The sequence below is a fragment of the Phoca vitulina genome, unplaced genomic scaffold (genome assembly GCF_004348235.1).
Source record: "Phoca vitulina isolate PV1807 unplaced genomic scaffold, GSC_HSeal_1.0 scaffold89, whole genome shotgun sequence".
Classification (NCBI taxonomy): domain Eukaryota; kingdom Metazoa; phylum Chordata; class Mammalia; order Carnivora; family Phocidae; genus Phoca; species Phoca vitulina.
The window spans coordinates 1,325,666-1,353,495 of record NW_022589792.1 but is presented as its reverse complement, the minus strand read 5'-3'; the positions used below and the strand labels follow the sequence as shown (position 1 = coordinate 1,353,495).

General features: G+C 50.2%; 1 protein-coding gene across 4 annotated transcripts; it reads right to left on the bottom strand.

Moving 5' to 3' along the window:
- Nucleotides 1-27,830, bottom strand: ILF3 (interleukin enhancer binding factor 3). Of its 4 annotated transcripts, none has more exons than XM_032395969.1 (20): nucleotides 27,642-27,830; nucleotides 15,706-15,803; nucleotides 15,104-15,333; nucleotides 14,768-14,945; nucleotides 12,591-12,738; nucleotides 11,084-11,175; nucleotides 10,600-10,695; nucleotides 9,812-9,923; nucleotides 9,294-9,391; nucleotides 8,613-8,724; nucleotides 8,394-8,504; nucleotides 7,897-8,096; nucleotides 7,336-7,503; nucleotides 6,771-6,908; nucleotides 6,511-6,687; nucleotides 6,261-6,414; nucleotides 6,060-6,113; nucleotides 2,284-2,649; nucleotides 1,258-1,386; nucleotides 1-679 (listed from the first exon to the last, which is right to left on the bottom strand). In XM_032395969.1, exons 2-20 carry the CDS (start codon nucleotides 15,706-15,708, stop codon nucleotides 543-545), a joined length of 2,703 nt encoding a protein of 900 aa, XP_032251860.1. In that variant the 5' UTR covers nucleotides 15,709-15,803; nucleotides 27,642-27,830; the 3' UTR covers nucleotides 1-542. The 4 variants fall into 4 exon arrangements, with proteins under 4 accessions (XP_032251860.1, XP_032251861.1, XP_032251862.1 ...); XM_032395970.1 differs by having other exon boundaries at nucleotides 6,771-6,896; XM_032395971.1 differs by lacking the exons at nucleotides 1-679; nucleotides 1,258-1,386; nucleotides 2,284-2,649 and adding an exon at nucleotides 2,708-5,612.

Sequence of the window (27,830 nt, the reverse complement as noted above, 5' to 3'; positions counted from 1 at the left end):
CAGAGTTTTCTTTTTCTTTATTTGTCTACATTCAGCTTAATTCAGATGTACTGCCTGAATGATCCAGACATACAAAAAAACCCCACTCTTTCCCACTGGTTTTTAAAATAAAATCTTCACTTATAAAACTGAAACACTAAAGCATTAAAATACAGAAAGCTCGTTTAACTCACTTCACAAAAGCATTAACAGATGATGTATCCCTTCTGTAGCTATTTAAAGACAAACTGAGTTAACACTAACACCAATTGTAAATAGACAGAGGGATACGTAACTGCAAGAACTCAAAAAACTCTACTCGGACAAAGTTGTGATGGCAACTAACAAACCATTGAAGACACGGAAGTCCCAAACACGGCTAAATATGGGTCACAGGACGGGTCACAGCAGTGACCAGCTGCACCTCACAACACAGCAACGTGGACATGTTGGGGCGGAGGGGGCCTGGAGGCCAGCTGACATGTTAACTGTGATGCATAAAACTGAATCTTACAACGAGGGGTAAGTGCAGAAGGTACAAATCTTCACCCCTCGGGGGGGCTTTATCTATACTGGTAGTTCATGCTGTGATCTGCGTTTCTGCCGTAGCCGCCCTGTGAGGACTGGTAGGAGCTGGGAGGGCCGCTGTAATTCTGGCCGGAGCCCGGGGAGTTGTAGTTTGATTGTGACGAGTAGCCCCCTAGGGAAGAGAGGAGCGGGGTTAGGGGGAGCACCACGGCCAGCACCCGAGCCGCGCTGTGTCCGCTCGCGAGACCGCAGCAGGGGAGCAGTACGGGCACGGCCTCTCGCTCAGTGCCTTTCCTGGGTCATCAGGGCTGGTGGCCACCGACACCCTGTGAGGTGGAACCACCGGACCCTGGTTCGTAAGCGGTGGGGATCTGTCCCGTACAGGCAGCGGCAGCGGGAGCGGTCTCTGGGGGCCGCCCGAGCACAAGGCTGAGCCTGAAGCCCCTGAACCAGAGGCCACGCAGCAGGCTGTCTGGGCCTCGGTGTTGTGAGCACTTTCCATACAGGCGCCATCATTTTAAGACCAAGGCAACATCTGGACATCTGGCTTCTGAAAAGCCGAGAAGCTGGAGGTATGCCTGAGCCCGTGTGCCCGCGTCTCCCTCTTCCTGTTCTCATCCCACATGGAAGCCAGATGGCAGGTGCCACCGCAGCCCTGCCTACGCTACCCGCCTGTCCACGCCAGGCGATGCCCCTCATCACCGGACCCCCCCCGCCCCCGTACTGTGCCACCTGCCGATCCAGGCCCACCTTGTTTGCCTTGGTATGAGGAGCCACCCCCAGAGCCACCGCCGTAGCCCCCGTGTGACCCTGGGTTGTAGGACGACCCGCCTGAGCCGTAGCTGTTCCCGCCGCTCCGGCCTCCACTACCACTGTAGTCTGGGGGAGAGAAGACAGCGTGGTTAAGGGGCCTTGGCTAAGACACAGCTGGGGTGGTCTGGGATCCTCGTGCTATGGCCCTGGAAGTGGCAGGTTGGGACCATGGGCCTTTACAAATCTCCCTGTCCCATCTGCTTTCATCTGGCACATGTCCATTCGGCTGAGGACTGCCAGGGGCCGGCTGCAGCCCTGCAAGGTCATCATGCCCTGGGTCAGCCCACTCACCAAGCTCGGACGCCCAGCTGCATCCTGCCTTCCCACCTACTCCTCCAACCCAAGCTTCCCAGCACTTCAGGAACCACACGGCAGCTTCCTCTCCTCCCACCCAGCTGCCACCAGACACCCAGTGTCCCCTGGCCCCCACACACAGAGAACATGGCTTCTTTAAAGTCCCTGGCCCGCCTGCGGACCAATGTCCCATCACAGAAAACAAGCGCCCACCTACGCTTTCCTAGCTCGGCCACCAGCTCAGCTGCAGCCTGTTGGGTGTGGGCATGAGGGGGAGGGAGAGGCGGGGCAGAGAAGTGACTCGGGCTCTTTGGGGGCTGGAGGCAAGGCTGTCTCCAGGGCCCATCCCCAGAGCTCCCCGCAGAGCAGCCGGCCCCGACTCACAGACTCCACCCTTGTACCCCAGCCTCAACGCACAGGCTTCCTCGGCACAGGGGCCTCCGCTAGACCCACCTTTGGAGACCACCACAGGAAGGGAACGGCAAGGATCTGGGCCAAGGGAACTCTGCCTCCACGATTTCCCTAAAGCCCGCCCAGCAGCCAGCACCACCCGGCTTCCTTCCAGTCCCTGAGCAAGAGGCCAGGGCAAAAGCTGACTTCCGACACTCCACGGGGTGCGCCGCGGGCCCAGACCCCGGCCAGGCCTCGGGGCCCTGGAAGCCAACTCACTGAATTTGCTCTCGTAGCTGTAGTCTGATCCGCCCCCGCCCCCGGGGGAGCTGTAGGAGTTTGAGTAGGAGGAGTAGTTGCCTTGTCCATGGTTATAGCCCTTCTGCTTGCCCTGCGGGGGGCCATAGTTGCTGTACTGGCCCTGGCTGTACGACTGCTGCTGGCCTTGGTGGGACTGGTAGCCCGAGCCGTAGGAGGGCTTCTGCTGGCCCCCATGCGGCTGCTTCTTTCCGGCGTGTTTCGGGGGCACCGGTGAGTTGTAGTTGTCGCCTTGGTAGTAGGAGCTGTAGCCGGAGGAGCCACCACCGCCCCCGCCGCCGCCACCACCGGCATTCCCAGAATGCCCTCCGTTGCTGTAGAACTGACCTAAACAGGAAGGCAGCGGGTCAGGCGGAGGAGGGGGGAGACGGGGGAGGGCAAAGACAGGGAAGGTGGCAGCTGTGGGTCCTCAAGGCTGACCCACAAGCCCCGCTGCCCGGGGCCAGGGCAGAGGGCCAGAGGCAGGAGAGCGAGGAGCAGTGGCTCGGGTCCTTAAAGCAGCCGGGTTTGGGCTGGTCCAGCCTTCAGCGCCACTCCCCCATCAGCTGACGACAACAATGGATCTTTGCCAAGCAGCCGCAGGACAGCGCGCCAACAGCAGCTTTTGCAGCGGATGTCAACATTACAATGAGATGAGCTCTGAGCGCGAGATGACATTCATGACTAGCTGTTACCCAGATGTCCCCGACGGTGACAGGGAAAGCAAAGCCCCAGAGAAGCAGCCGGCCACCCCCACCGCCCCCCTGCTGTGCTGGGACGGGGCTCTGCAGTCAAAGGCCTGGGGAACCCCAAGGGATGCTCTTTAACAAGGCCCCGGAAACTGGTGTCACTCCTGGACGAACGACTGGTCTGATGTGGCTCTTGAAGAAGTAAATGGAGAGTTAGTCAAATGACCTGGGGGCGTCTCCCTGGTGTGACTGGTGCAAACGCAGGACTTAAGGAGTGATTCTCATGGGGAGGCTGGCTAAAAAGTTGGGATCCGAACATCCAGGCCAGGCCTCCAGTTACAGCCGCAGATGGCCCCCCAGAGGGCCCCTCTTGGTTCCCAGCACAGCTGCCAGGGGCAGGCGGACCGAGCGTGGATTGACAAGCGTGCAGGGAGGCCGCCACATTCTCAGACCCTGAAGCTGAGAATGTCACAGTAAGACCCTCCTCTGGTCCTCCGTGTAGATCCCATCCCACAAGACAGGTATGTCCACACCCTGCCCCCACCAGACACTCAGGTGGGCCGATGGGGGATGGGTCAGCGAAGGTGAGGTGGGAGGAAGGGGAGGCCAGGCCGTGTGGGTGGCTCTCAAGCCCAGCAGAGCAATCCCCAGCGCTCACACGGGGCCAGTGGGGCTCCTGGCTGGCGGAGCAGGTACGTGGGCCTGTGGGCACGCCTTCGCCGGTTGGTGCTGCCTCAGTCTACAGACAACCTGGAGCTACCCCGCTGAGCCCAGGGTGACTGGGAGGGGGAGGGGACACTCCCACACAGCCAACCTTCCTTCCCATATTTAGCACCAAGGGTTCCCCTGCCTTTTGGGTAGAGTTAATTTGGGAGTCATCCCATGCCTCCCACCCGCTGCAGATGTGCACCCCACACTGCTAGGTCTTGGGTTGCTGGAACAATAATTTGGATAAAACTGATCTGTGACATCAGTTTATTTTCTTCAGGTGGCCTCCTCCACCCCTCCACCCACCCCCATCACAAAGCCAAAAACACCAAGGAGAAGGGCATGGTCCACAATGCAAGAGAGCAAACATGCGAAGGCCTGGCAAGGAGGCTGGAGGATAGGAGGTCCTCTTCAGACCCCCTCTCAGAACCCCGCCACCTCAGCTGCCCCACGGCCTAAACTGAGCACCTCAGCGACCCTCCTCAAGCACAGGAATGAATGAAGACGCCAAGTACTGAGGACTTGTTACTTTAACATGTATTGATTAAAAAAAAATAAAGGGAAGGAGAAGTTTTCAACGTCATTTCAGGATAACTATTTCCTGGTATAAAAAGACATTATTCTCAAACAATAACTTTCTAAAAAAAAAAAAAAATACATCATGCAAAGTTTTAAAAAGTTTCACTGAATGTTTCAAACCTCTGGGAACAAATTATATAGTAACCGTTTTGACCACTTTTTGCCTGAAAAAACGCAAAATCTTGCAAGTCAACGCAAAGGCAGGCTTTGCTGCAAAGGACTGCTGACCAGAGCCGAACCGTGCTCTTTCCAAAAGGGACTGCCACTGGGAAACGGGGGTCTCGGTGAAGAACGCTATTGCCTCCGTGTGCCTCTGCGTACAGGGAGAAGTCAGAAACTCCAGCCTGCACCCAAAGGTGAGAGGGCAGAAGATTCCAGACCTTCTGGAATCCATCATGGCTGCATACCCAGCAGCACTGGGTCCTCACGGGCAGAACTGGGCTGCGTATTAAGTCTTTCTGCTTAATTATTTTAAAGCCCCATTAAAACAAACAAACTCTAGAATCCCATGCATTTGCAGCTGTGATTAGGACTTGCAAAATTCCACGTTCTCTCTCCCTTAAAGCCTGTCTGTTTCCTGCACTAATAATGGAAGCACAGTTTTGATACCTTTGAGAGTTCACCTCTAACTAAACCAGCCACAAAATACCACACCCCCAAACAAGAACCCACCAGAGCATTTACAAAAGGCGGGAGAGGTTAACTTAGCACAATGTACAATTCCCAATGTTCCCAACGTTTTACAAGCTTATTTTAAAAAAAAAAAAGAAGAAGAAGAAGAAAAAAAAAGCCAGTTGCTCTGGATTCAGATGTGATAAAATCATTTTCATTACTGTCAAAGGCATCAACCAGATGTGGGAATTTGTTAAAAGGTTAAAAATTCATACAAAACCTGCTGTAAATTAAGACAAAGGTAGATTAAAATGCATCATTATCTGTCTCTTAAATAAGGTAATGCTTTCCACAAAAAGCAAAGGTGGGCTTTTGCCTTGGTGCTGACCAGCGCTGGCTCTAGAATTCTGTGCAATTCTGCACAAAAATGCATTCTCTGAAAATTGTTTTCCACTTATTGTGAACTTCAATATGACCAAGTTCAAAGGCAAATCACGATAAAAACTGCCATTGTCTTAAATTCTGCAGGCTAAGAGTTTCAGACAAGCTGCGGTGACAAGCCACGGTTGAGAAACCCAGTGAAGCACAGGGGCACAGCACGGACACTTTGGGTTTTGGAGTTCGAGAAAATTGGAGTAAAAAGTTGATTTTGTGTGCAATACTTTTAGATGCTCTAGGAAGACCCAAAATCATGATAGCCGTAGCAGTCTGTGAAAAAGTCACCTACAAAAGGGGGAGACAGAGCAGAGAAAAAAAATTAGAATTCTTTTGAAAAATGGCACAGAGCGCCACATTTGAAATTCATGTTTTAGATTTCTCTGCTCCTGTAACCCCCCAGTGAAGGCTCCTTCTCAAGACAAGAGCTGCGCACTGTCAGGAAAAGCATCATCAGAGGACTGGTGCTTCGCATGGCTTACAGCAGAGAAATTTAAAATTCTGACTCTTAAGAAAATTTCAAGTCACACAAATATGTGTGTTAACATTTAAAGAGCAAATTACACTTCTGCAGGACGGGGCTGGAGGATCGTCTGCCCTAACCCCTGAGAAGAGGTGCGTGCCACTCCTAAATCTCAGGGAGGCTGCTGCTGCGGGGCCGCCCTGCCCTACCTCGGTGTGGCAGCTACACTGTAGCTTCTCCCCACCCTCAGACAAAGAGAAACACACACTTACTGTAGCCTGCTGTCGCCGAGTTGCCTCCATACCCATAGCTGCCGTATCCCGCGCCTGCAAGGAACACACACAGGCTTACAGGGCTGCAAGGTGAGCCTGCCCTGCCCCTGCTCTCCCGCCGTCTCGGCCTGACCCCAGGGGCCCCGCACGCTCCAGGGAGCAAGCAGGGTCCACAGGCCAACACAAGGCAAGGGTCCTCACCAGCGTTCATGTAGCCTCCATGGTTGGTGCCACCAAATCCTCTCCCTCTCCCTCGACCTCGGATGTTTCCTCCTCTTCCCCGCCCTCGAAGGTTCGGGGGCGGGGGCACTTCATTGTGCATGGGGCCTCCCATGCCAAACCCAGGGTTATGTGGCTGCAGGGGAGAGAACAGAGACGAGGGGCGTTCACCTCGCACTCCAACCACAGAACTCGAGAGCTAAGGCCAGAGACGGCCGGGCCAACTGCTTACCTTAGCAGCAAATTTCGGTCCACCTCTGACAGGGACGGGGGCTCTCTTCTTCTTGTTGGCTTCCAGGGCGAGAGGGGCATCAGGGAATAGCTTTTCTAGTGCGGCAAGAGCAGCATATGCTTTTGCCACCTTTTTGTTTGAGCCAGCACCCTGAAACTTCTGTCCGTCCACCTCGACCTAGGAAGAACAGACGCATGGTCAGCGTAGCCCGGCGCCTCCCCCTGGGGCAGGAGTGCTCTCCTGGGGAGACAGCTGCTCACCTCCATGACGAAGCGCTTGTCGTGGCTGCCCCCGGTCTCGGAGATGAGCTCATACTTGAGGCCACGCCTCTTTTCGTTAAGTTCCATAACAGGGTTCTTGCCATGCTTGGTCAGGATCGGCCCCTGCTGTTTTACGTTCTCAGGGAAAACAGAAAAGAAAACCAAAAAACTCAGCTAAGGGTTTTCCGGCATGTGGAGGGCAGCTGTCCCCCAAACATGAGAGAGGCCCCTCCACTCCATTTTCCCTGCTGTCCCGCACCACCCTTGCCTCCCAGACTCTGGAAGTCATCTGAGGGCCTCCCAGCAACAGGACTGCCTCCACCCGCACCCTCTCTCTGGGGCATGGCCTGCCTTTGACCAAGGGCCATCCCACTGCAGCCCTGGGCACTGGGTCAGCATCAGCAGGGCCCTCTTGGTGGTGGCTCAAAGGCTCACACCCAGCTCCCCGTGCAGGCCCCTAGACTGGAAGCTACTCTTTGCGGGGAGAGGGGGGCGTGAGTAACAAGAACCAGTAACCATGCTGGCTCACAGGACACAGAGCTGCCGGCCCCCACCATGTGCTCACCTCGGCGGTGGGATCTGAGGGGAAGGCAGCACTGGGGGTCGAAGAGGCTTCCACCACAGGTGGAGGGGCCACCACGGCCGGCTTTGCTTCCGTTTCCTCAGCGGAATCCTCCCCCTTGCTGGAGTCTCTGCCTTCTGCGCCAGTAGGCAGGCCCATGTCCTGTAACACCTGCAGAGGGACACCCGCAAGGCTCCCCAGTTAGGGAGGGGGACTTAGCACCAGGGTCATCTACGAAGATCTCTGCCCTTTCCCCAGGATCCTGAATCAGAGGCTCCTAGGGTGGCAGCCAGCAACTGGAGGCTGTCTCCCCCATCCCCCGAAACCCTGCTGCCCAGCTACATTTGGGGACTCTGCCTGTCAACCACAATGATGAAGCCATTCTTCCATGTGTGACTTGGCAGACACTTAAACATCTCAACTCAGTGTTCACACACCCTCCCTAAGCCTTGAGTTGTCTTCGCTGAGGGTTTTGATAGCCTCAGCTCCACAGGAGCCCAAGATGCAGAAGTGCTTTGCTGTGCAGAGAACAAGCACTGGGTGCCCGACCCTGCCCATGTTTACCTTCACGGCCACGTGCAGCTTGGCCGTCTTCTTGGATGGTCCGGAGGCCTCGAATGAGCTGCCGTCCACCTCCACAGACATGGTAAAGATGGGGGCGTGCACCGGGCCGGTCTGGGAAACCAGCTTATACTGCAGGCCTGGCTTCAGCTGGTTGAGTCTCATGAGGGCATTCATAGCTTGAGGGGGCTCTGCCTTCTCCTCTACAGAGAGAGAACCCCAACACTGTTCTGGACTGTCATTCAGCACTCCCCGGACGACCTCCTGGCGCACGGCCCGGTGGCCTGGGAGCCCACGCTGGCCAAGGCCTCACCCATGCTGCTCCCAGCATGGCCACCCCACTTGCGTTCCAGACCCCCACAACAAGCAGTCATTTAACAACAGGCTGCGATATCCTGTCTGAGAAAATTAAGGCAAAAGCAAGCATCTCACCACTTTGGGATGACTCTTAATTGAGCCAGAAGAAAGACACACTAAGGACTAGAAACAAATGCTAGTACCTTTCTTCTGAATCTTCTTCTTCTTTTTGCTAGGAGACTTTTCCTCCCCATCTTCTTCCATTGGGCGTTTCATGGGCGTAATGGCATAGGTGGTGCTGGGGGGGATTTGAACTGAAGGAAGAGATCACAAGAGAAAAGGCTGAGAATCCCTCCTGTGCTCCTGCCAGCAGTCCACGCTGACACCACCAGCCTGGGGCCAGGCCCCTGTGGCGTGCTTACCTGTGTAGTCCACTGGGTTTTCATTCTTTGGTTTCTTGGGCATCTTAGAAGGCAGAGGGTCCATACCCAGAACTTTATGGAGCTGGCCGAACGCAGCGAGTCGCAGGGCATGCTGGAGGAGGGGAAGAGGACCTGACTCAGCCGCCCTGTGCTCCCCGCCAGGGACTGTGCGCTCACTAACGCCTTCTGGAAGGGGTGGGAGCTGAGGGGGTTGCTAACGGTTTCCCCTACAACAGCAAGGGGTCCCCCAACAGCCAGGGGAGGGCCTGACTGCCAGGGCCCAACCTTGCTGTGGGGGAAGGCCAGCCTGTGACCACCCCCCTTGAGAGGAATACAGGAGACCCCAATCTGGGGACTGGTTGCCACACGGAGCCACGTGGTGGGCCTGCAAGGGAAGGACCCTGGAGCAGTGCACACTGCAAATAACATCTCCCCACTGAACTCGGTGTCCAAAAATAGCACTCGAGCAGGCTGAGGGGACAGGCGACAACCACGCGTGGCGCCAAGGGAAAGAAGCAGCCCAGGTTGGGGCGCCCTGTATCAGGCACAATCCCTTCACCTTCGGTCCCCAACCTGAGCCTATGAGTCCAGCGGCTACCCTGAGAATACCCAGTAACGGAACTGGAAGCCAGCGATTACAGCCTGGGTAAGGGCTCACGGTGGCAATGGCGAAGACTATACCTGCGCACTCTGTGTGATATCTTCCCGTTGCTGTCTGTCTAGATGCCCAATAGCATCAGTGGCTTCTTTTTCACAAGGGTCATAAATGCCAGAACCATCTGAAGGCAGGAAACAAGGAAGATATGCAGAGGATTATCTTTTAGCATCTTGGAAGAGTTGTGCTGCCTGAGGGAACCAGGTGCGTTACCCCCCACGCCCCATCCACACCCAGCTCTGGAAAACACGCTGAGCTCGGTGACCCACTCGGCGTCCAGCCCATGAGATAAATAATCCACGTGTCTCAGAGCAAGGAGCTCGCGTGGGAGTGGGTCACCACTGCCCCGGATCCGCCCTGAGTCACAGCTGCGGAGCCGGCACAGGGCTGGATATGATGGTGCAAGAGGGTAGTCACATGCTTCAGCCCTAGGGGGACACGGGGCTGCTGCTGCCCTAACCCAGTCGGGGGACCCGCCAGGAAGCGGCCTCAGGGCCTCAATCCCTGTCCTTTCCCTGCAACTTGCAAAGCACAAGGCCCCAACCTGGCATCACGATCCCCGACGCCAGGCACTCCAGCACTCTCCGCAGGGCCTCGCCGGCACCCATTGGTCTGTTGGCCGTGCCGATGGACTTCTCACAGAGAAGCTCAAGGGGCTGAAAGGCAAGAGGGACAGTTAGCTCCAGTGTCCAGGAGGTGGTCAGCCGACACTGAGGAGCTGTCACTATGTCTGTGTGTGTTTTTTGGGGGGAGAGGTGTCAAAGCCCTCCAAGTTCACAAGTTGAGGCTAAACTGAAATCAGGACAACTACAGCCTGGCTTGGTGACTTTTCCTTAAAGGGACAAACAGTAAATCAATCTGTCAGACTATGTGAGCCAAGAGGCCAAGCTGAGGCGGTTATCTAGGTACTTATATTTATTATGTAGCCACTTAAAAATATAAAAACCCTATAACTACGGGCGTAGATAGGCAGCTGGCCAGATTTGGCCTATGGGCCCCACTTTGCTGACCCCTGTCCAAGAGCAGCTACAAAAATTCTTCGTGGAGAACAGTGTCACAGTAAACGTGCTACCTGGCCGGCCCCCTCCCTAGGCTGAGCTTGTGTCCACCATTGGGGGGGGGGCAGAATGGGGATGGCCGTCCTGTTCTAGCTCTCATCCCCCACCCAGGGAGTGGCACAAAGTAGTTGCTCAATAAATGGCTAGTACGGGGATCCATCGGCCACACCCCAGAGGGCCCCTCCAGCCCAGTTATCATAACATATTCCTGCGATATGGGAGAACATCTCTGCATACCTGACCCTCAAGTGGCCATAGCTACAAGGTGCCTTACCCATCCTCTGAGGGGACCCCAGGTGGGCACGCGGGTACACAGGTCCCTCAGGACCCGGATGACAATGACACACGACTTCAGCCCGTTGGCTCTGGCCTAGAGAACAAAGCACAGGCTCTTTATACCAAGGAACCTCCCTTAAACACAAGGCAAACATGAAAAACACAAGTCTCAGGGTGCTACTTTGTCAAGGGTAAATGGTGAACGTTCAAGACCATCAAGTGTGTGGTCAGCAGCGGTTTCACCATGTGGATGAGAACAGGTTACTCTTGGCACAAAGCAGCAGCAGCCCACCTACTCAGTCACAAGCCTCCTCTGGGGACGTCAAATTTGTCTATGCGCGCTCTGTTAGCAACCGCACGCCTGCAGGTGCTAAGCTCGGCACGGCGATCTTCAACGTTACCGAAACTTTATGGTGCAAGTTAGCCAAGTTAAAACTTAGGAATTCTCTACCAAAAGACAAATAGAAGAACAAAATGCAAACCTGGAACCACTTGGCGTGTCGGAGGGACGCCAAGGCAGCAAGGCATTTCTGCCTGTCCAGAACGTCCGGGGGATCGTTGACTGATAGCGTTTCTATTCATGGATGGAATAAGAAGACAAGGTACAGTTTGACCAAGGGGTTTCTGTCAGGTGGAAAGGGGATGTGGCAGCTTCCTAAAGGGCAGCTGAGGCTCCCAGAATCTCAAGTCATCTCCACCCTAGACCAGGGAAGGAGAAGCTAGAGTGCATTTAACTCTGCCCTGAGGAGATCGTAAAAATTGGAGGCCCCTCCAAAAAAAACAAAAACAAAAACAAAAGTGGGAAGTTACTCTAAAAGGAATCATCCCATGGGGGAGGGGGACAGATAGGTGGATCCTATCTTCTAATAGACAATTACCTTGCTTCCTCCCCATGATCTCCCGATAAATTAGCTATACTAAAAATTTCAATAGCAAAAAAACCCAAAAAACAAAAAGAAAAAAAAAAACACCAATAAAAACAAAAACAAAACAAAACCCCCCAAAAAACAAAAACAAAAGCACCAAAATAGGTGGGGGGGGGAGTGGAAATGAACTCCCTCTCTGCTTCCCACAACGGCCATCCCCTGAGGCATCTGCGGCAAAGGGGGACCACCTCCGCCCACCAGGCGGGACTGCCCTAGCCCCAGCCCTTGACAGAGAGAGTCCTGTTGGTCAAAGGTCCAGAGTCCCTAAATCGATAATTGGAATCAGGTATCAGAACCAAAGGTAATCAAAGAATAGCAACAAGGGCGCAAGGTGTGAGCCTCTGCTGCAGCAGAACTAGAGAGCTGTCACTGCCGCCACCCGGGGGTCAGGGGTTTGGATAAGGCCTGCGACCGTCACCTCCGCTCTGCGGAGCGCGATAAAAACCATCCTCGCAGAAGAGACACAGGAGGGGCCCTCGGTGGCCTTTGAATTACGAAAGTATTATGAGCCTCTGAGGTTTTGGTTTGCAAATCACACAACCGTTTACAACTTTATCCAAAACTCTGTACCAGCTCTTTGCATTTCAATCCCGGCAGCTGATAAAAGCGGCCCCTGGAAGAGGCCAAGGGAGGCCAAGCGAGGCAGCCCTCGGTTCTGCTACAACACAAGCTGTTTGCACGACTCCAACGTGATGTTCATGCAGAAACCATCTGGTAGTCTTCCAGAATTTAAAAGCCATAAAATCACCAGGGACACACTTTTCCAAGGCCAGAGAACGCTCAACAGAAAAACCAAGTTTAACACTGATGAGAACACTCAAGGATTCAGATAAACAAAAAATGGTGCAATCCTCTATGAAAAGTGCTACTCACTTTTAGTGCAACCGTTTTGTCAAACTCCCAAGTACTGAAACTGCACGGGAGATGTGATCTCAGAGTCTACAGGTGGCCAAAGCTACACCGACAGCCTTTTACCAAAGCAGGCTAAAACTGAATAGCACATTTGCCCGGCGAGGGAACACCAAGTTTCCACAGTCCTGCTGGCCTTTCTCAGCCTCCCTACCTCCGGCTAATACTTTCTCCATTTCTTCTCTGACAACAGGGGACGTCAGGTGGATGGTCAGGGACAATGGAGGCTCTTTTGTGTTTTTTATCACAATCGCAGCATCGTCAACAGACTGGAGTATTTCGTACTTGTCTTCTGTGACCGCCTACAAAAGAGAACGCAACTTTCAAACACAGTTCCTCCTCAAGGCAGGCAATCAACAGCTCTGTCTCGCTGGTTACCACAGCACACGTCAGCTTCTTGCAGGGTGACGGGACAGCAGCTCCTTCATCTAGGGGATCAGGACCTCCCTTCTGCCCACCAGGTCTTTGGCCATTTTCTGGGTACTCCAGAGTGGAGGTCTCTAACTGCGCAGAGAAGTCATTTTTCATGGGGAGCTTTACAATGCGATGGGTAACACTTCAGGGGCTGGGAGAAGGAGACAAGAGTGTGAATCCTCATTCTGTCGCCTGGTAGTTGGGTAACTCTGGGCAAGTCACTTCATCTCATTCAGATGCTGGTTTCTAATGTATAAAATGGACTTTTGACAAGACCTAAACCACCAGGCTGCAGGAGGCTTACACAGACACCACGTGCAAATACAACCCCCAGCAGAGCGGAATCCACCACTGGTGTTTCCCTACTGGGGTGAGCAGCCATCAATGTGGAAAGAAACAGTATAGTAAGGTAATCTGTATCACATGATGCACACACAGAAAAGCATGTGCTTGCTGCAAACGCATGTTTCTACAAAAGGATGTTCACCTGGCTTCCGCTTTCTCCTTTGTACCAGTTTATATGTGCCTTAATGAAGAAAATTCAAACTCTTAACAGGTTTTGTTAGGGAAAACATAAAGGAAATACCACATTAAGGGGAAGACAAATACACACTGAAAGATCTAAACTGGGGCTGTTCTCCACCTAAGCACTAGGGACCCTCTGGGCTACTGGGCCAGCCTCTGGGCTGCAGGGCCAGCGTCCGCCTTGTGGGACACTGAGCAGCCATCTCCGGCCCCCACCGAGCGGAGATCAGCAGCACCCCACTCCCCCCCGCCCCGTGACAACCAAAACTGTCTCCAACTCGCCAAATGTCCTCTGTGGGGGGCAAAGTTGCCCCAGTCAAAAACCACTAATCTGAATCAATAAAAACACACTTTATTTGTATCTTTCTTTAAAGACTTTTTACAAAAGATGTCTTTCCTTTAGAAACATTTACAACAACGTAATTTTCATCAACGAATATACTTTTGATAGACATGGATTAAAATTAACATAAAATTACCACCAAAACAGAAAAGTTTAGTGCTTCATTCACCTGAAATACAGCTCTCCAGAAGTATCTACTGAACTGCATTAGCTCCACATTTCAATTCTGACCTCTACTCTAAATCCCAAATTATCAGTTACATGTGGAAAAAAAAATCCATGTTTACATATGAAAATGAACAGTGCCTTTCCCTAAGGAATGCAATTTCTAAGTTTTGTTTTGTTACTTTATTCTTCTGCTATTCCTGTTGCTAAATTGAGGGTGAGTGTGTCCCAAGGAGGCAGCATACGGTGGGGATGCACGGAGGTCCTAAAACCCCAGGACTCACAACCAGGGATCCTGGGATCAACCACTCAGCTCCTTGCGCCCTAGTCACATCTCCTAAAATACTCGGACGATAAAATCCTATCTCCAAGGGTCGTTGTGAGAAGAAAATGATATACATATAAACAGCACACCTGGCCTAGGGTCTGGTGTAGTCAATTCTCAAGAAATATCAGAGACTATTATTTATGCAACACTTTTGTAATGAAATAAATAAGCTGGTTTTTAAAAAGTTCTTATGTCCAGTTTTGGATCAGGGAGGAAGAGTTAATCATTATACCTTCTATCCGCCCATCCACCCCACTGAGCGTGGATTCAGAGCTCTAGCCCGGTGCAGCCCCGAACAGTGCAGCCCACCACATGGTAGGCACCGAGCCTTTCCTGGCTGACAGAGTGTCTGGGCCGTCTCGGTCAATCAGGCACCAGGACCTTAGCAGCCCTGCGGCATCCTGCCCATCACCTACGGATAAGGCATGCGCAAGCACGTGCAAGGGGGGGTTTGTAGCGTGCCTCCTAGTGCACAGCACAAACGGGCCTCTCTTCCTGTCCCGCCGTCCTCAACAAGAATGACCTGACCCCGCCCCGTGGAGGCAGTCACACTCACAGCGAGCTGGATGGCGAGGTTGTCAGCCACCTTGTCCAGGAGGGCGGTAGTGGGCTTCTCCTTACATAGCAGCACCAGCTCTAAATCCAAGTCCCCCTTGAGCAGCAGGCCCTTTGCCACGAGGCCAACGCGCATCACACCCCGCAGGGTTCTGGTCATGTGCTCCGTCTTCTGCTCCCTGAGGGACACACCAAAGTACGCTCAGTGAGGGATTCTGTGCAGCCAGAACCCAGAGGCCCTGGAAAGGCTGGAGTTCCTTAGAAAAGAAGATGCTCACTCCCATGCTGGCCAGACTCTCTAGGAAGGATCCCCACCCTCCCAAAACCTCAAACGTACCCAGCCCCTTCTTTGGTCTCATCCTCTGGGGGCACATCCACATTCTCGGACTCCGCGTGCTCGCTGCTCCCTTTCTCCTGTTCATCTATCCAGTCAGACACAGCTTTGAGAGCCCTCTCTGTGTGGGACACCATGTTCTGGACTGCCTCCAGTTCCTCTTGGGTTGGATAAACAGAAGAATGCTTTGCCATCACGTGGCGATCGTCATTCACAAAAATTCGCATTGGACGCTGGAAATGCGAACACTCAGTTAAAAATCTTGCAGAGACATCGAGCAACCCTCCACTCATCTTTCAAGCTGCCCAACTCAGAATTATGCCTTATCATTTGCGTCAAAGTAGGCCCCCTACACGACCACTACTGAAGGTCTGAGAAGGAGGACAACCAGAGGGAACAGCTGTTCATTCTCGAGGCAGTTGAGAGAAAGGGGGCACACTCAACTTCATATGTGTGTCTGTATGTATATACGTGTGAACTCTTAACACTATGTAGTAGTATTTTATAATTCAAGAAGTCTAATGAAAAAACATGAGGATCAAATGCCTTGGAGAAATGCTACATCTCTAAATACGAATAAAGAAATAAGATAAAAAAAAACTTACCATTTTTACTTCTTTTGCTGTAGTGTCTGGAAATCAAATGTTTGCTTATCTTTTCAAATTGTAACAGATTTCCTTGGTGTTATCAATACTTCAACTATCTATAAGATCAGAAAATCTTTTTAGTTTCAAATATTTCATAGATGGATGAATTTTAGCAGCCAGATACTGAATAGGACAAAAGACAGTGGTGCAGCCACCTGAAGGGGCCCCGGTAACACAGCAGGGCACATCTTTATTTCCAAGTAACCACTGCTAAGCTGAGGTACAAACAACTAATTACAAAATCCCCTAAAAATGAAAACAGCTGGTTTCAGAAGCCAACTCTGACTTCCCACTCTTTCTACTTCATCTTCTTTCATCTTTTTTTAATGCAAAGTATGCCAGTTTTTACAAATATAAAAAAAATAAAATAAAAAATCAATGAGCCTCCAATAAAAGGTAACAATACAAATGTTCAGCAAACTCTTGGTGTTTGGACAAGGAAAAGAGACAGAAGGAGCTCTGGTCTTTGAGGGTAATGAAAAAAATGGAAGGAAAGCATGAGACAGGAGCTTCTATAAACCGGAAGGAAAGAACCTTCTGAAACATCAGGTGGATGTGACCACGGCACCACGTGGCCACACCTGTGGGTTCCATTTTGGAGAGGCCGAGAGAACTCAAGTGCGCAACAGAAGTCTTCAGGGCAAGCACAGCTGTAATTACCATCTTGGGCTCTAAATAACATGCTGACGACAACCTACTCAATTCCCACTCTGTGCAAACAGTCTGGTCCACACTGAAATCTTCCAAATGAGTAAACAACAACAACAAAATCCATCACGGTAATACACAACAGATGAATCCACCCATCCCATCCAACCACACAGCCCCTTTGATCTTGGTCAGTTACCAGCCAGGGCAACAGGCCCCACCTGGAAAGCCACACGCTTCAAGGACAAACTTGGACATGACGGGCCAAAACAAGAATTTCCCACAATGCTTCAGGACTACCTAACATTCTAATTGCAAATTTGTAAGTTTCAAAGTAGAACTATAAAACTGAAAGGTGGAATGAGAGGTGATATTCCTGCAGAGCTACGCACAAGCAGGGGTCAAGACTATGCCTGGCGGGGTGGGGAGAAGAGTGGAGGCCAATCTCTGGGCTCAGCTGTTCACGGTACCCCTGATGAACAACTCGGTCACCACCAAGTGGGAGCTTCAGCACATACCTGGGCTTGAAACCCTGCCTGCCCAGCCACTAGCCATGTGGCCCTTAAGTTTCCTTGCAGCTTCCTTCTACACCTGTGACATGGATGCGGCCCCCCCTACCTTGGCAAGAGGAGTGAAAATTAAACAAGTCAACTTACAGAAAGCATGCGGCACAAACCCCATGGACCCTTCATAATGGCACCAACTTCTATCAACAAGATCTCCATTTGCCAGGTTGCCCTGGGGGCTAAGCAATGAGTGACAAAGTGCATCCTCTATGAAGAAGTTCCCATTCATTCAGTTAGGAACACAGGATATCAAGATTGTATTCAAAAAGAATGCTTTACCTGTTAGGTATGTATTTAAGATAAATTTATGGTTGAAAGTACACGCCTGGTGTTTGCTCTAAAACACTCCAGGGAGGCAGGCAGTGGAGATGGGGACAAAGATAAAACAGGATGGCGAAGTGCTTACAGCTGTTGAAGCTGGGAGACGGGTATGTTGGGATTCACTTGTGATGTCTGAAAACTGCCAATCCAGTTTTTTCTTTAATTGCAGAACAGACTTATGTACTCCTAACTAAAGTGCAGCCACCACAGGTCATCTAAAAATTTAACCGACGCTCAGATACCCAGTTCTAAGCCAAGAAGCAGACTCTGAGAAATCCCAACCTACTGGTGATACGGCCATGTTAAACAGCCCCCACTCCTGGCCGCATCTATGCTGGAACCTCATCAATCTGATAAAGAAGGCTGATGTTTAAAAACCGTGTTTAGGGGCGTGTGGGTGGCTCAGTCGTTAAGCGTCTGTCTTCGGCTCAGGTCATGACCCCAGGGGCCTGGGATCGAGCCCCGCATTGGGCTCCCTGCTCAGCAGGAAGCCTGCTTCTCCCTCTCCCACTCCCCCTGCTTGTGTTCCCTCTCTCGCTGTGTCTCTGTCAAGTAAATAAAATCTTTAAAAAAATAAAAATAAAAAACGTATTTATTTACTCAACACGTATTTAGCATATACCTCCTCCACACCAGGCCCCGGGGCTGGCTGGCACAAGGTAGAGAAGAAACTCCTTCCTTCCAAGCCCAACAAGACGCTAGGAGCCAGCGTTTCACCGTACACGTACCAGCTCTTCATACTACACTCCTCCTCCGCCACAAACATCAAATGCAGAGGCTTTAAAAACAACAGAGCTTAAACCAAGGTTTCAGAAGGCTAAGACCTTTTCATTCTGGATTTTACAGACCCGACATTCTCTAACTTTCTAAAAGGAGCTCTCCAGAGAAATGGTTGATTCGGCACCTCGCCCCGGGACTGTGTGAGCCCGGTCATTTGCAGATCAGAAAGCAAGGAAGCGCTCGGACACTAGTGCAAGTCCAAAGGACAAGGAGTTGACTTGTAAAGGCTCCCACCAGCTACATTTGCAGCAATGGAATACAAAAAACAAAACAAACATAAAATGCTGCCGTATGTATGAAGTTCCAGAAGAGCCACAAGCGCTCAGCAGTTGCCTTACACACAGGTGATGGCAGGGACACCTGGGAAGGGTGCTTTCAGGGTGATGGTCACGGTCTCCATCTTGGTAGGGGTTGAGCGTATGCAGTGGTCAAAACTAATTGAATGGTATACTCAAGATGTGTGCATTATTTAAAAAAAAACTATAAATAAATACTGGATTCTAGTTAATATTTAGATACAAGACAGCAACTTTCTGCTACTTTGAAATGCATCATAAGAATAAAGTGGATTATAGGTCAGAGACATCCAGTAAATGCATGAATAAGTAACTGTGGACTGAAGGATAACCAGAACAGACGGAGATGTGTGAGACAAAACCATAGTCAAAAACAACCAACCAACCAACCATAGTCAAATGTCAATGGCAGAACCGAGGCTTTATCTACAGGTAGCTGTTCACTGTAAAATCGTGTCACCTTCGGTGTATGTTTGAAAATTTTCATAATAAAACATTATAAATATACAACCAAAATTGATTCAGCACATTAAATGTACATAAAAGCTTGAGTCCATAACGATACTTAATAAAAACCCCAAACCCTAATCTGCCACTACTGGAGGTGTCTGTATCCCAACTCCCTACTCTGAAAATGGTGAAGAGGGACTGAAGCCTGCCCACAGTTGAGGTGGGGCATCTCAACCAAGAATAAATGCCATCTGACAAAGAGAAACTGGGAGTAGAAAATCACTCTTCTACCAACGGGTAAAAAGATACTGCGTCAGAAGAAATGAGCCCATCAAAAGTACCTCAAGGACACACACAAGCCTCCCAAATGCACCTGCTTTCAGCAACTGTCCTGCATGTAGGTTTCCATCTGCTGCCTTCACCCTTAAAACTCCGAACGTGGGTGTGCCTTGGCCGCAGCCAGCTGCAGCACCTGACCTTCCTCTGCTCCAAGAGGCAGGCCCCAGAAGAAACCCCTGAAGAGACTCACTGGGCTGTGGCTGGCCCTGACCACCACACCTGGCCCCCCATCTGTGGAACATTCACCCCCGGAGCCCTCCTCCTTTAGACCAGGCCTTGGTAGTGATGCCTCTTGATTCAGGGGCACAAAGTGAGTAAGAGCACTAATTACCTGAGCTAAAACAAATGCTGAAAAACTGGAGACAATGCTCCTTTGCAGGCCAGCAAATCTGGCCTCGTTGTCTCTATGTGAACCCAGATCTGTCATCCAAGCCAGCTTTTCAGAAGCCAGCTGCTCTGGTCTTGAATACCAGGGGATCCATCTCATTAACAGACATAGGGGTCTTCTGCGCAAGCAGAAACCTCCTTTTCAAGATTTTTAGCAGAGAACACTGTTAGTGAGAAGTCCACAACACCCACCTACCTAGAGGCAACACTCCACTGGCCCCCGCCCTGCAACCACCATTATGATTAAAAAATGGAGCACAAGGAAGCCTGATTTTTACAAGTCCAGTCTCTCTGAAAGGAAACCGAAGCAAGGAACAGCTGGAGAGTGAAGAATCAGAATTTTAAACATGAACTTTGTGTGGCTTGGGATGTTCTAACAGGGATCAGGTTTCTTTCTTAAATCCAGCCCACTCACAGCATGCAGAGTTACAGAAGTTTAAACCACAAAACCTTTTGCTTGCAGCGTGATGACCACATTTCTGACCTCTTGCTAATTAGAATATGACATATGTGGCACTTGCTGTTAGAAAAAAACACGCCCAAGTTAGCATGTGTGGATCAACAACCATTTATAGAATGAATGAACAGGTGTAGTGGCAACATCCTAACAGGTATGGCCCCACCTATCTTAAATAATTTTTTTTTTTTTTTAACTTGGCATGCAATTTGTTTACTTCTCCCAAAAGCATCCCCCACCAACTGCCCGTTACAAAAAAAAAAAATAATAAGGGGCACCTGAGTGGCTCAGTCAGTTAAGTGGCTGCCTTCGGCTCAGGTCATGATCTCAGGGTCCTGGGATCGAGCCCCGCATTGGGCTCCCAGCTCTGCGGGAAGCCTGCTTCTCCCTCTCCCACTCCCCCTGCTTGTGTTCCCTCTCTCGCTGTCTCTCTCTCTGTCAAATAAATAAATAAAACCTTTAAAAAAAAATAAAAATAATAAAAAAAATAAAAAACAAACAAACAAACAAAATAAAACCCCACCAGATACCATGCCCCTTCCAGGACATTTCACGAAATCCTACCGCTATTCCAGCAACTCTGGGGAATAGTCCTGAAGCAGATGCTCATCTAAGAGACTGAAGGAATCAGGCTTTGAAATTTACAAGGATCCAAACCCCACTCCTGATTTCCCCATCTCTGGAGCTATCCTATCCTGGAGTGTGAAGTGAAGCGATAGACACATGCTACTCTTTACTGACTCTACAAACTTGTACATTTTGACATCATCAAGGACACATGAAAAATAATTTTATTTTTTATTATTTTTTAAAGATTTTATTTATTTATCTGATAGAAAGAGACACAGCGAGAGAGGGAACACAAGCAGGGGGAGTGGGAGAGGGAGAAGCAGACTTCCCGCTGAGCAGGGAGCCTGATGCGGGGCTCGATCCCAGGACCCCGGGATCATGACCTGAGCCGAAGGCAGACACTTAATGACTGAGCCACCCAGGCGCCCTTTATTTTTTATTTTTTTTAAAGATTTTATTTATTTGACAGAGACAGCGAGAGAAGGAACACAAGCAGGGGGAGTGGGAGAGGGAGAAGTAGGCTTCCCGCAGAGCAGGGAACCTGATGCGGGGCTCGATCCCCAGGACCCTGGGATCATGACCTGAGCCGAAGGCAGACGCTTAACAACTGAGCCAGTCAGGCGCCCCATGAAAAATAATTTTAACAAAGTAATCCAGTCAGAAGATGCCAATCTAAAATGCCACTCGGAGAAATTTTAAAATCCAGCACAGATCTGAAGTCTAGTACAGTGGTTCCCAATTCCGTCTGCAACAGTATTTTTACTGGTTCATAGGGAGGTATAAAGTTAGGAATAAAGATTTTCACAAATATTTTCAATTTTAAAAAGCATGTCTTTTCTCATGAAAAGATGGAGACTGGTTACACTAATTAATTAAAAAGATATTTTCCTTGACTAAATAAAAAGTTGACAAATACAGGTTTTTTCCCCCAAAATGTTTCTGGAACTCCCCTGGTCTGTGAGACCCCGGACTCTAGGCCCACTAGTATTGTAGAGCATTCACGGGTCTTGGGAGACAAACGCCCCCAGGTTTGCGCCTACTAGGGCTCTCCAACCTAGCAGTTGTGAGACCTTCCAGCAAATTACCTACCTGTTCAGAGCTGGGTCAAACATGAGATGGAAAACACTAGCAATGCCGAAGAGTTGCAAACAGTAAGGATAAAAGATGACTTTGTGGAAGATGTTTCATCAACCGTAAAACCTCAAATACAGTATATTAAAGGAGGAATTTCAACAACTCTTGGATGAACCTACAGAAATGTTTTATTAAAGTCTGCCTGTGAGAGGACCTGACAGTAAAGTGTGTACCATGACTCCAAGTGGGAATTACCAAACCTCCTTTCCAACATCCTCTTCAAGCAGCAAGGGGACAAAGGAAGTAAGTTTAGGAAATCTTCCACACCTGGCTGGGGAGGGGGGACCCCCAAGGCAACCCTCCCATGTTGCATTTTTTTTTTTTAAGTAGGTTCCACACCCAGTGTGGAGCCCAATGTGGGACCTGAACTCACAACCCTGAGATCACGACCTGAGCAGAAATCAAGAGTCAGATGCTTAATCACCTGAGCCATCCAGGTGCCCCAGATTTTTTTTTTTAACTTGGCATGCAATTTGTTTACTTCTCCCAAAAGCATCCCACACCAACTGCCCGTTACAAAAAAAAAAAAAAAAAAAAAAAAAACTCAAAGGATGTAATGTATGCGAATTCACAAACATGAATTATTTTAGTGGGTAAGGGTGGCACTTTTAGGTTTTTTAAATTTTTATTTTATTTAAATTAACATATAGCGTATTACTAGTTTCAGAGATAGAGTTCAGTGATTCATCAGTTGCGTGTTAACACCCAGTGCTTAGTACATCATATGCCCTCATTAATGCCCAACACCCAGTTACCCCATCACCCCCCACCTCCCCAGGGTGGCCCTCTTTTAAATAAAACTTTTTATTCTAAAGTAACTGTAGCTTCACATGCAGCTGTAGTAAGAAATAACAGAGATCACCTGTACTCTCTAACCAGTTTCTCCCAATGGTAACATCTTGCAAACTACATAGTACAGTATCATAACCACAACGCAGACATGGATATAGTCAGACACAGACCACTGCCAGCCCCACAAGGATCCCTCCTGTTGCACATGACTGGCCACACGCCCCTTCCACCACTCCCCATATGCCTAACCTAAAGACCACTAATCCATTCACCATTCCTGTAATTTTGGCACTCCAACAACGTTATATAAATGGAATTGCAGAGCATGCAATCTTTCAGTATTGGCTTCTTTCATGCAACATAACTGCCTCAATATTCATCCAAGTTTTGTATCAACAGCTTTCTCCTTTTGGTTGCTCAGTAGCATTCCACAGTATGGAGCCACCACTGTTTAACCATTCACCCGCTGAAGGACATCTGCATGGCTTCCCATTCCTGGCTATCAAGAATAAAGCTACTATGAACATTTGTGTATAGATTTTTATGTAGACATAACCATACATTTCTTTGGGATAAATGCCCAAGAGTGAAATTGCTGGGTCATATGGTGGTTGCCTGTTTAGTTTTGTAAGAAACTGCCAGTGTTTTTCCAGAGCCGAGATTTTAAAACACAAACTCAAGTTAACTTCACCAAAATCAACTCCATTCACCTTCTCTCCACTCCTGTCAACTCATACATCTGCTCTGTGCTGCTGTGGTCACTGGTGAGCCCTCTCCGGGCAGCCATTATTCCTTCCTGCATGGATTCTGCACAGGTCACCCACAGGACAAATGTTTATTAAGGGCTGTTATGAGCCATGGGGCTGGGATGGTTTTTTTCACATTGCTGACATTTGGACTGCTTTTCTGAATTATGAATACACAACAACCTGCAAAAAAAAACTAAATGTACCATGGAGAAGCAAATCTAACTTGCAACATTTTATTCTTTAAACACACACAGACTCAGATAAGAAAAGCAGTCAAAAGGAAGCAACAGAAAAGCAAGTGGCCGGGAAGATTATCCCAGTTAAGACTGAGCTTGAACCACAATCCTAATGAACATATTAAGAAGGATGGCCGTTTGGAACATTCAAGAAAATTACAATGGATCTCAAACTGCCAATAGCATCACTTCTCACTAATCACCTAAGATTATAAAAATAATTTGGAGCAAATTTACATACTTTTATAAAAGGATGCATATTCAGTTTTTTGGTTTTTTTTTTTAAGATTTTATTTATTTGAGAGTGAGAGAGAGAGCGCAAGAGGGGGTAGGGTTAGAGGGAGAAGCAGACTCCCTGCCGAGCAGGGAGCCCGACGTGGGACTCGATCCCGGGACTCCGGGATCATGACCTGAGCCGAAGGCAGTCGCTTAACCAACTGAGCCACCCAGGCGCCCAGCATATTCAGTTTTGTAACTAAATGATCCTTACTGATCATATATGGCACACAAGAAAATAGCCTGTGGACAATAAACTCATTTTCTTGTTAAAACTAGTGGCTACAGGGGCACCCGGGTGGCTCAGTCGTTAAGCGTCTGCCTTCAGCTCAGGTCATGATCCCGGGGTCCTGGGATTGAGCCCCGCACCGGGCTCCCTGCTTGGCGGGAAGCCTGCTTCTCCCTCTCCCACTCCCCCTGCTTGTGTCCCCTCTCTCGCTGTGTCTCTCTCTGTCGAAAAAAATAAATAAAATCTTTAAAAAAAAACTAGTGGCTACATTTTCAATTTCTTCATCCCCTAAACATTTAATAAAAAAAAAAATTAAATTTCGGGGCACCTGGGTGGCTCAGTCGTTCAGCGTCTGCCTTCGGCTCAGGTCATGATCCCAGGGTCCTGGGATCAGGCCCCGCATCGGGCTCCCTGCTCCGCGGGAAGCCTGCTTCTCCCTCTCCCACTCCCCCTGCTTGTGTTCCCTCTCTCGCTGTGTCTCTGTCAAATAAATAAATAAAATCTTTAAAAAAACAAAAAACAAGAAACTTAAATTTCAACTGGACATCGCTTTCTCGAAACATGTGAAAATAGATGTTAAAAGTCACTTCTAAATTTCCAATCACAATTTATAATGGGATCACTTATAAAGTGCAACCTTGGGGAAATATCACAGGGATTTAACAGAGAATAAAATGGCAAGAAACAATTTTTAAAAGTCAGTACACTGACAAGGCTCCCTAACAAACACCTGTCTACCCGGTTTTCGATGTTATTTCTGTAATGCTGTTAGCACCACAAAAAGCACTGACTTACCCTAACTAGCAGAGAGGGAAGCTAGTTGTTTCAGACAAAACTCAGAAGTGCTGCAGCAGGAATCTGAAGGAATCTCATCCCTTCAGGGCCCCCAACACGCTTCACTGTGTGTAGACTCCTGTCAAACCACTATCTGCCTTTAAATTCAAACCCTTCCACTGGAAACAGAAATCAAATCTTTTTCTCCAAGGACTTGGCTAAGATAAAAAGCATCCAATACATATGGCCTAGAAAATCCTAATTCCCATGTTCAATCAAAGCAACATTCAGATAAAATGTCACCGCTTTGTGAGACGTACATGCATTTCACACTAGACAGTGACATGTACAGCTCAAAACCGCACAAGGTTGATCAACTTACTGACAAAATGTAACAACAGGAGGGCAAATCCAAGGAGGTATAAACCCAAGTTTCCTGGGGAAGGTAATTATTCCTCTGAGTCATAAAAGATGAAATCAGGAGGAACTGGGGAGGAGGTGAGAGAGGTAAATAAGAGGGAGCTGATCCAACCCAAAGAAAACTTTCTTTTTCTTTTTTAAAGATTTTATTTATTTGAGAGAGAGATAGCACAAGCAAGAGAGCACAAGCAGGCGGAGCAGCAGAGGGAGAGGGGGGAGCAGCAGAGGGAGAGGGAGAAGCAGGCTCCCCGCCCGGCAGGGAGCTGGACACCAAGCTTGGTCCCAGGGTCCCAGGATCATGATCTGAGCCGAAGGCAGACACCCAACTGACTGAGCCACCCAGGCACCCCCCCCCAAAGAAAATTTATAAAGTCCTTTTCCAGAAGAACATTTCCAAGCCCCACATCTTGCTTACTCAAAAAGAAGAGGCTTATAGACTTAGAGAAAGCTCTTTCCTCATCACTGACTCCTCCTGTTCCTACCTGGAGAACTTAAGCAGAGGAGCATGAAAATGAGCACCAAGTAAGTGACATCAAAATATTAGCAGCCGCTCTTGACAATGTAGTTTTTTGACAGGAAGAATTTAAGAAAACTAAGAAACAGCCTTAGATTCCTCACTCTCCATAATATGGGCCTCAAAACAAAACAAAAACAAAAACAAAAAACCCTCTAAAATATACTAGAAGAAGCTAAAGAAAGGAATTTTTGCCTACAGGCACTAGACAAGTTCAATCAGGAAAAAACAAACAAAAACTGCAAGCGATTAGGTACCACTCCACTCCAGAGAGAGTGTGATTCCCAGGCTTGCCCAAGCTCTAGGAGAGTAGGGAAACTCTGATACACCCGCACCCAGTGCTGGCAAGGCCGAGCCTGGCAGTAACTGCCAGCCTCCAATCAACTCCAAACGCTAGGGCCTGCAGAGATTCCATTCACAAATTCCGGGGTCCAGGATCTGCTCACATGGCGAACAGCAGCTCAGGGAGAAAGACCCCAGGACCAGGGACAATAGCACCTGCCAGTACCCAGTTGGCCTGTTTTTCCCTTTTCCAGCTGCTACTGAGTTTCTCGTTCCCACACTTCATTCACAGCCTGACCGGCTGCTGTTACCTACATCCCACGAGACCACACACAAAGCATCACACACAAAGCATAGTGGCAGCAATGTGAGCAATCCGCGGAGATTCCCAACCACAACTATCTAAGATAAAAAAAAAGAGTCTGAAGCCCTAAATTTGAGTCCCAACTCTGGGTGGCACCTTAGGTTTTCCTGTGGAACCCAAATATGCCACTAGGCCACTCACTTTAAAGAGGAGAGAATCCCAAGCAATCAGAAAAAGATTCAGAATCACTGAAATACCTAAGTCCAGAAAAAGAAGCCTTCTCAGGGAAACTGGCACTCCCTTACTGATCCATCATGTCCCGTGAGCAGAATCCCAAGCAACGGGTCAATCAATTTTGGAAATACTGAGAAGAGATGGCTTATCTTCCCCAGTTCTGAATTGGGGGAGAGCGTGCTGATCACTGTACAACCCAGATAATTCATCCAGGCGCCGGATTCACTGGGGCAGAACTTCAACTCAGTCACTCAACTACTTGAGAAAATAAGGTAGAAAACCGTTTCAAGCTCTCATGTATGGGTCACAATCTTGCAAGTTTCAGCGTACCCAAATATCGCACCAGATCACCATTTTGAGGAAGGATGCAAATCCTAAGCAATCTGGAGAAAATTCATCATCAATGAAACAAAACTAAAGAAAGGGAAAGCTTAAACCCTCCGCCAAATATGGGTCCTGACCTGGGGGAGGCCTGGCCGACTACAGATTTGGGAACCCCATGCACCGACAAAGGCCTCCTGTGCAATCAGCGTGGGAACGGGGTTTCAGGGAGGAGGTCCGCGTCTCCACGCCATGTAAGGACAAAGGCGGCGACATTTCCCGCCTCGGGAACCTGGGACTCTCCTGGAACCGGGACGGGACTGGGACAAAGACTAGAAAGGAACGAGGAGGGGGGGTCGCCCCTGCCGCTCCGGCCAGGATGCTACCGGCCAAGGGGGGTGTGTGCTCCCGGCACGTGCGCGCGTGCGCGCGGGGCGCCGCAACAGACAAAGCCGGGCCCGGGGGACTCGGCGGCCGGGGGCCCGGTGCGCGCGCACCCCCCGCGCGAGGCGCCGCCGCCGGCCGAGGGGCCGCGAGGGGGGGCGGATGCGCGCGCACCGGGCCCTCGCCGCCGCCGCCGCCATTTTGTTTCCTCGGCACAATGGGGGAGAGTAACGGCCGAGCGCGGGAGCGAGACTGGAGAGGGAGGAATGAGCCAGGCGCTGGGGCGAGGGAACCGGGCGTAGGCAGGGAGCGCGGGGCGCCTGAGGCCTTGTCACCGCGACCCCTCAGCCTGGCCCGCGCTGAGTGGGAGGACTGGCGGGGGGAGGGGCAGAGGCGGGAGCGGGCCCGGCCGCCGCCACATTGACGCTTACCTTGTCGGCGTTCCCTTCCCCGACCACAACCGCCGCCGCCGCCCTCCTGCCACAGCCCGCCGGGGTCTCCCCCCAAAAGCCACGCGGTGCGCACCGGGCTGCTGAGTCCAACTGCAATGGCGAGAAGAGGAGGAGGAGGAGCCGGGGCCGGGGGCGAGCGGGCGGGCGGGCGCGCGCCGGGGAGGTGCG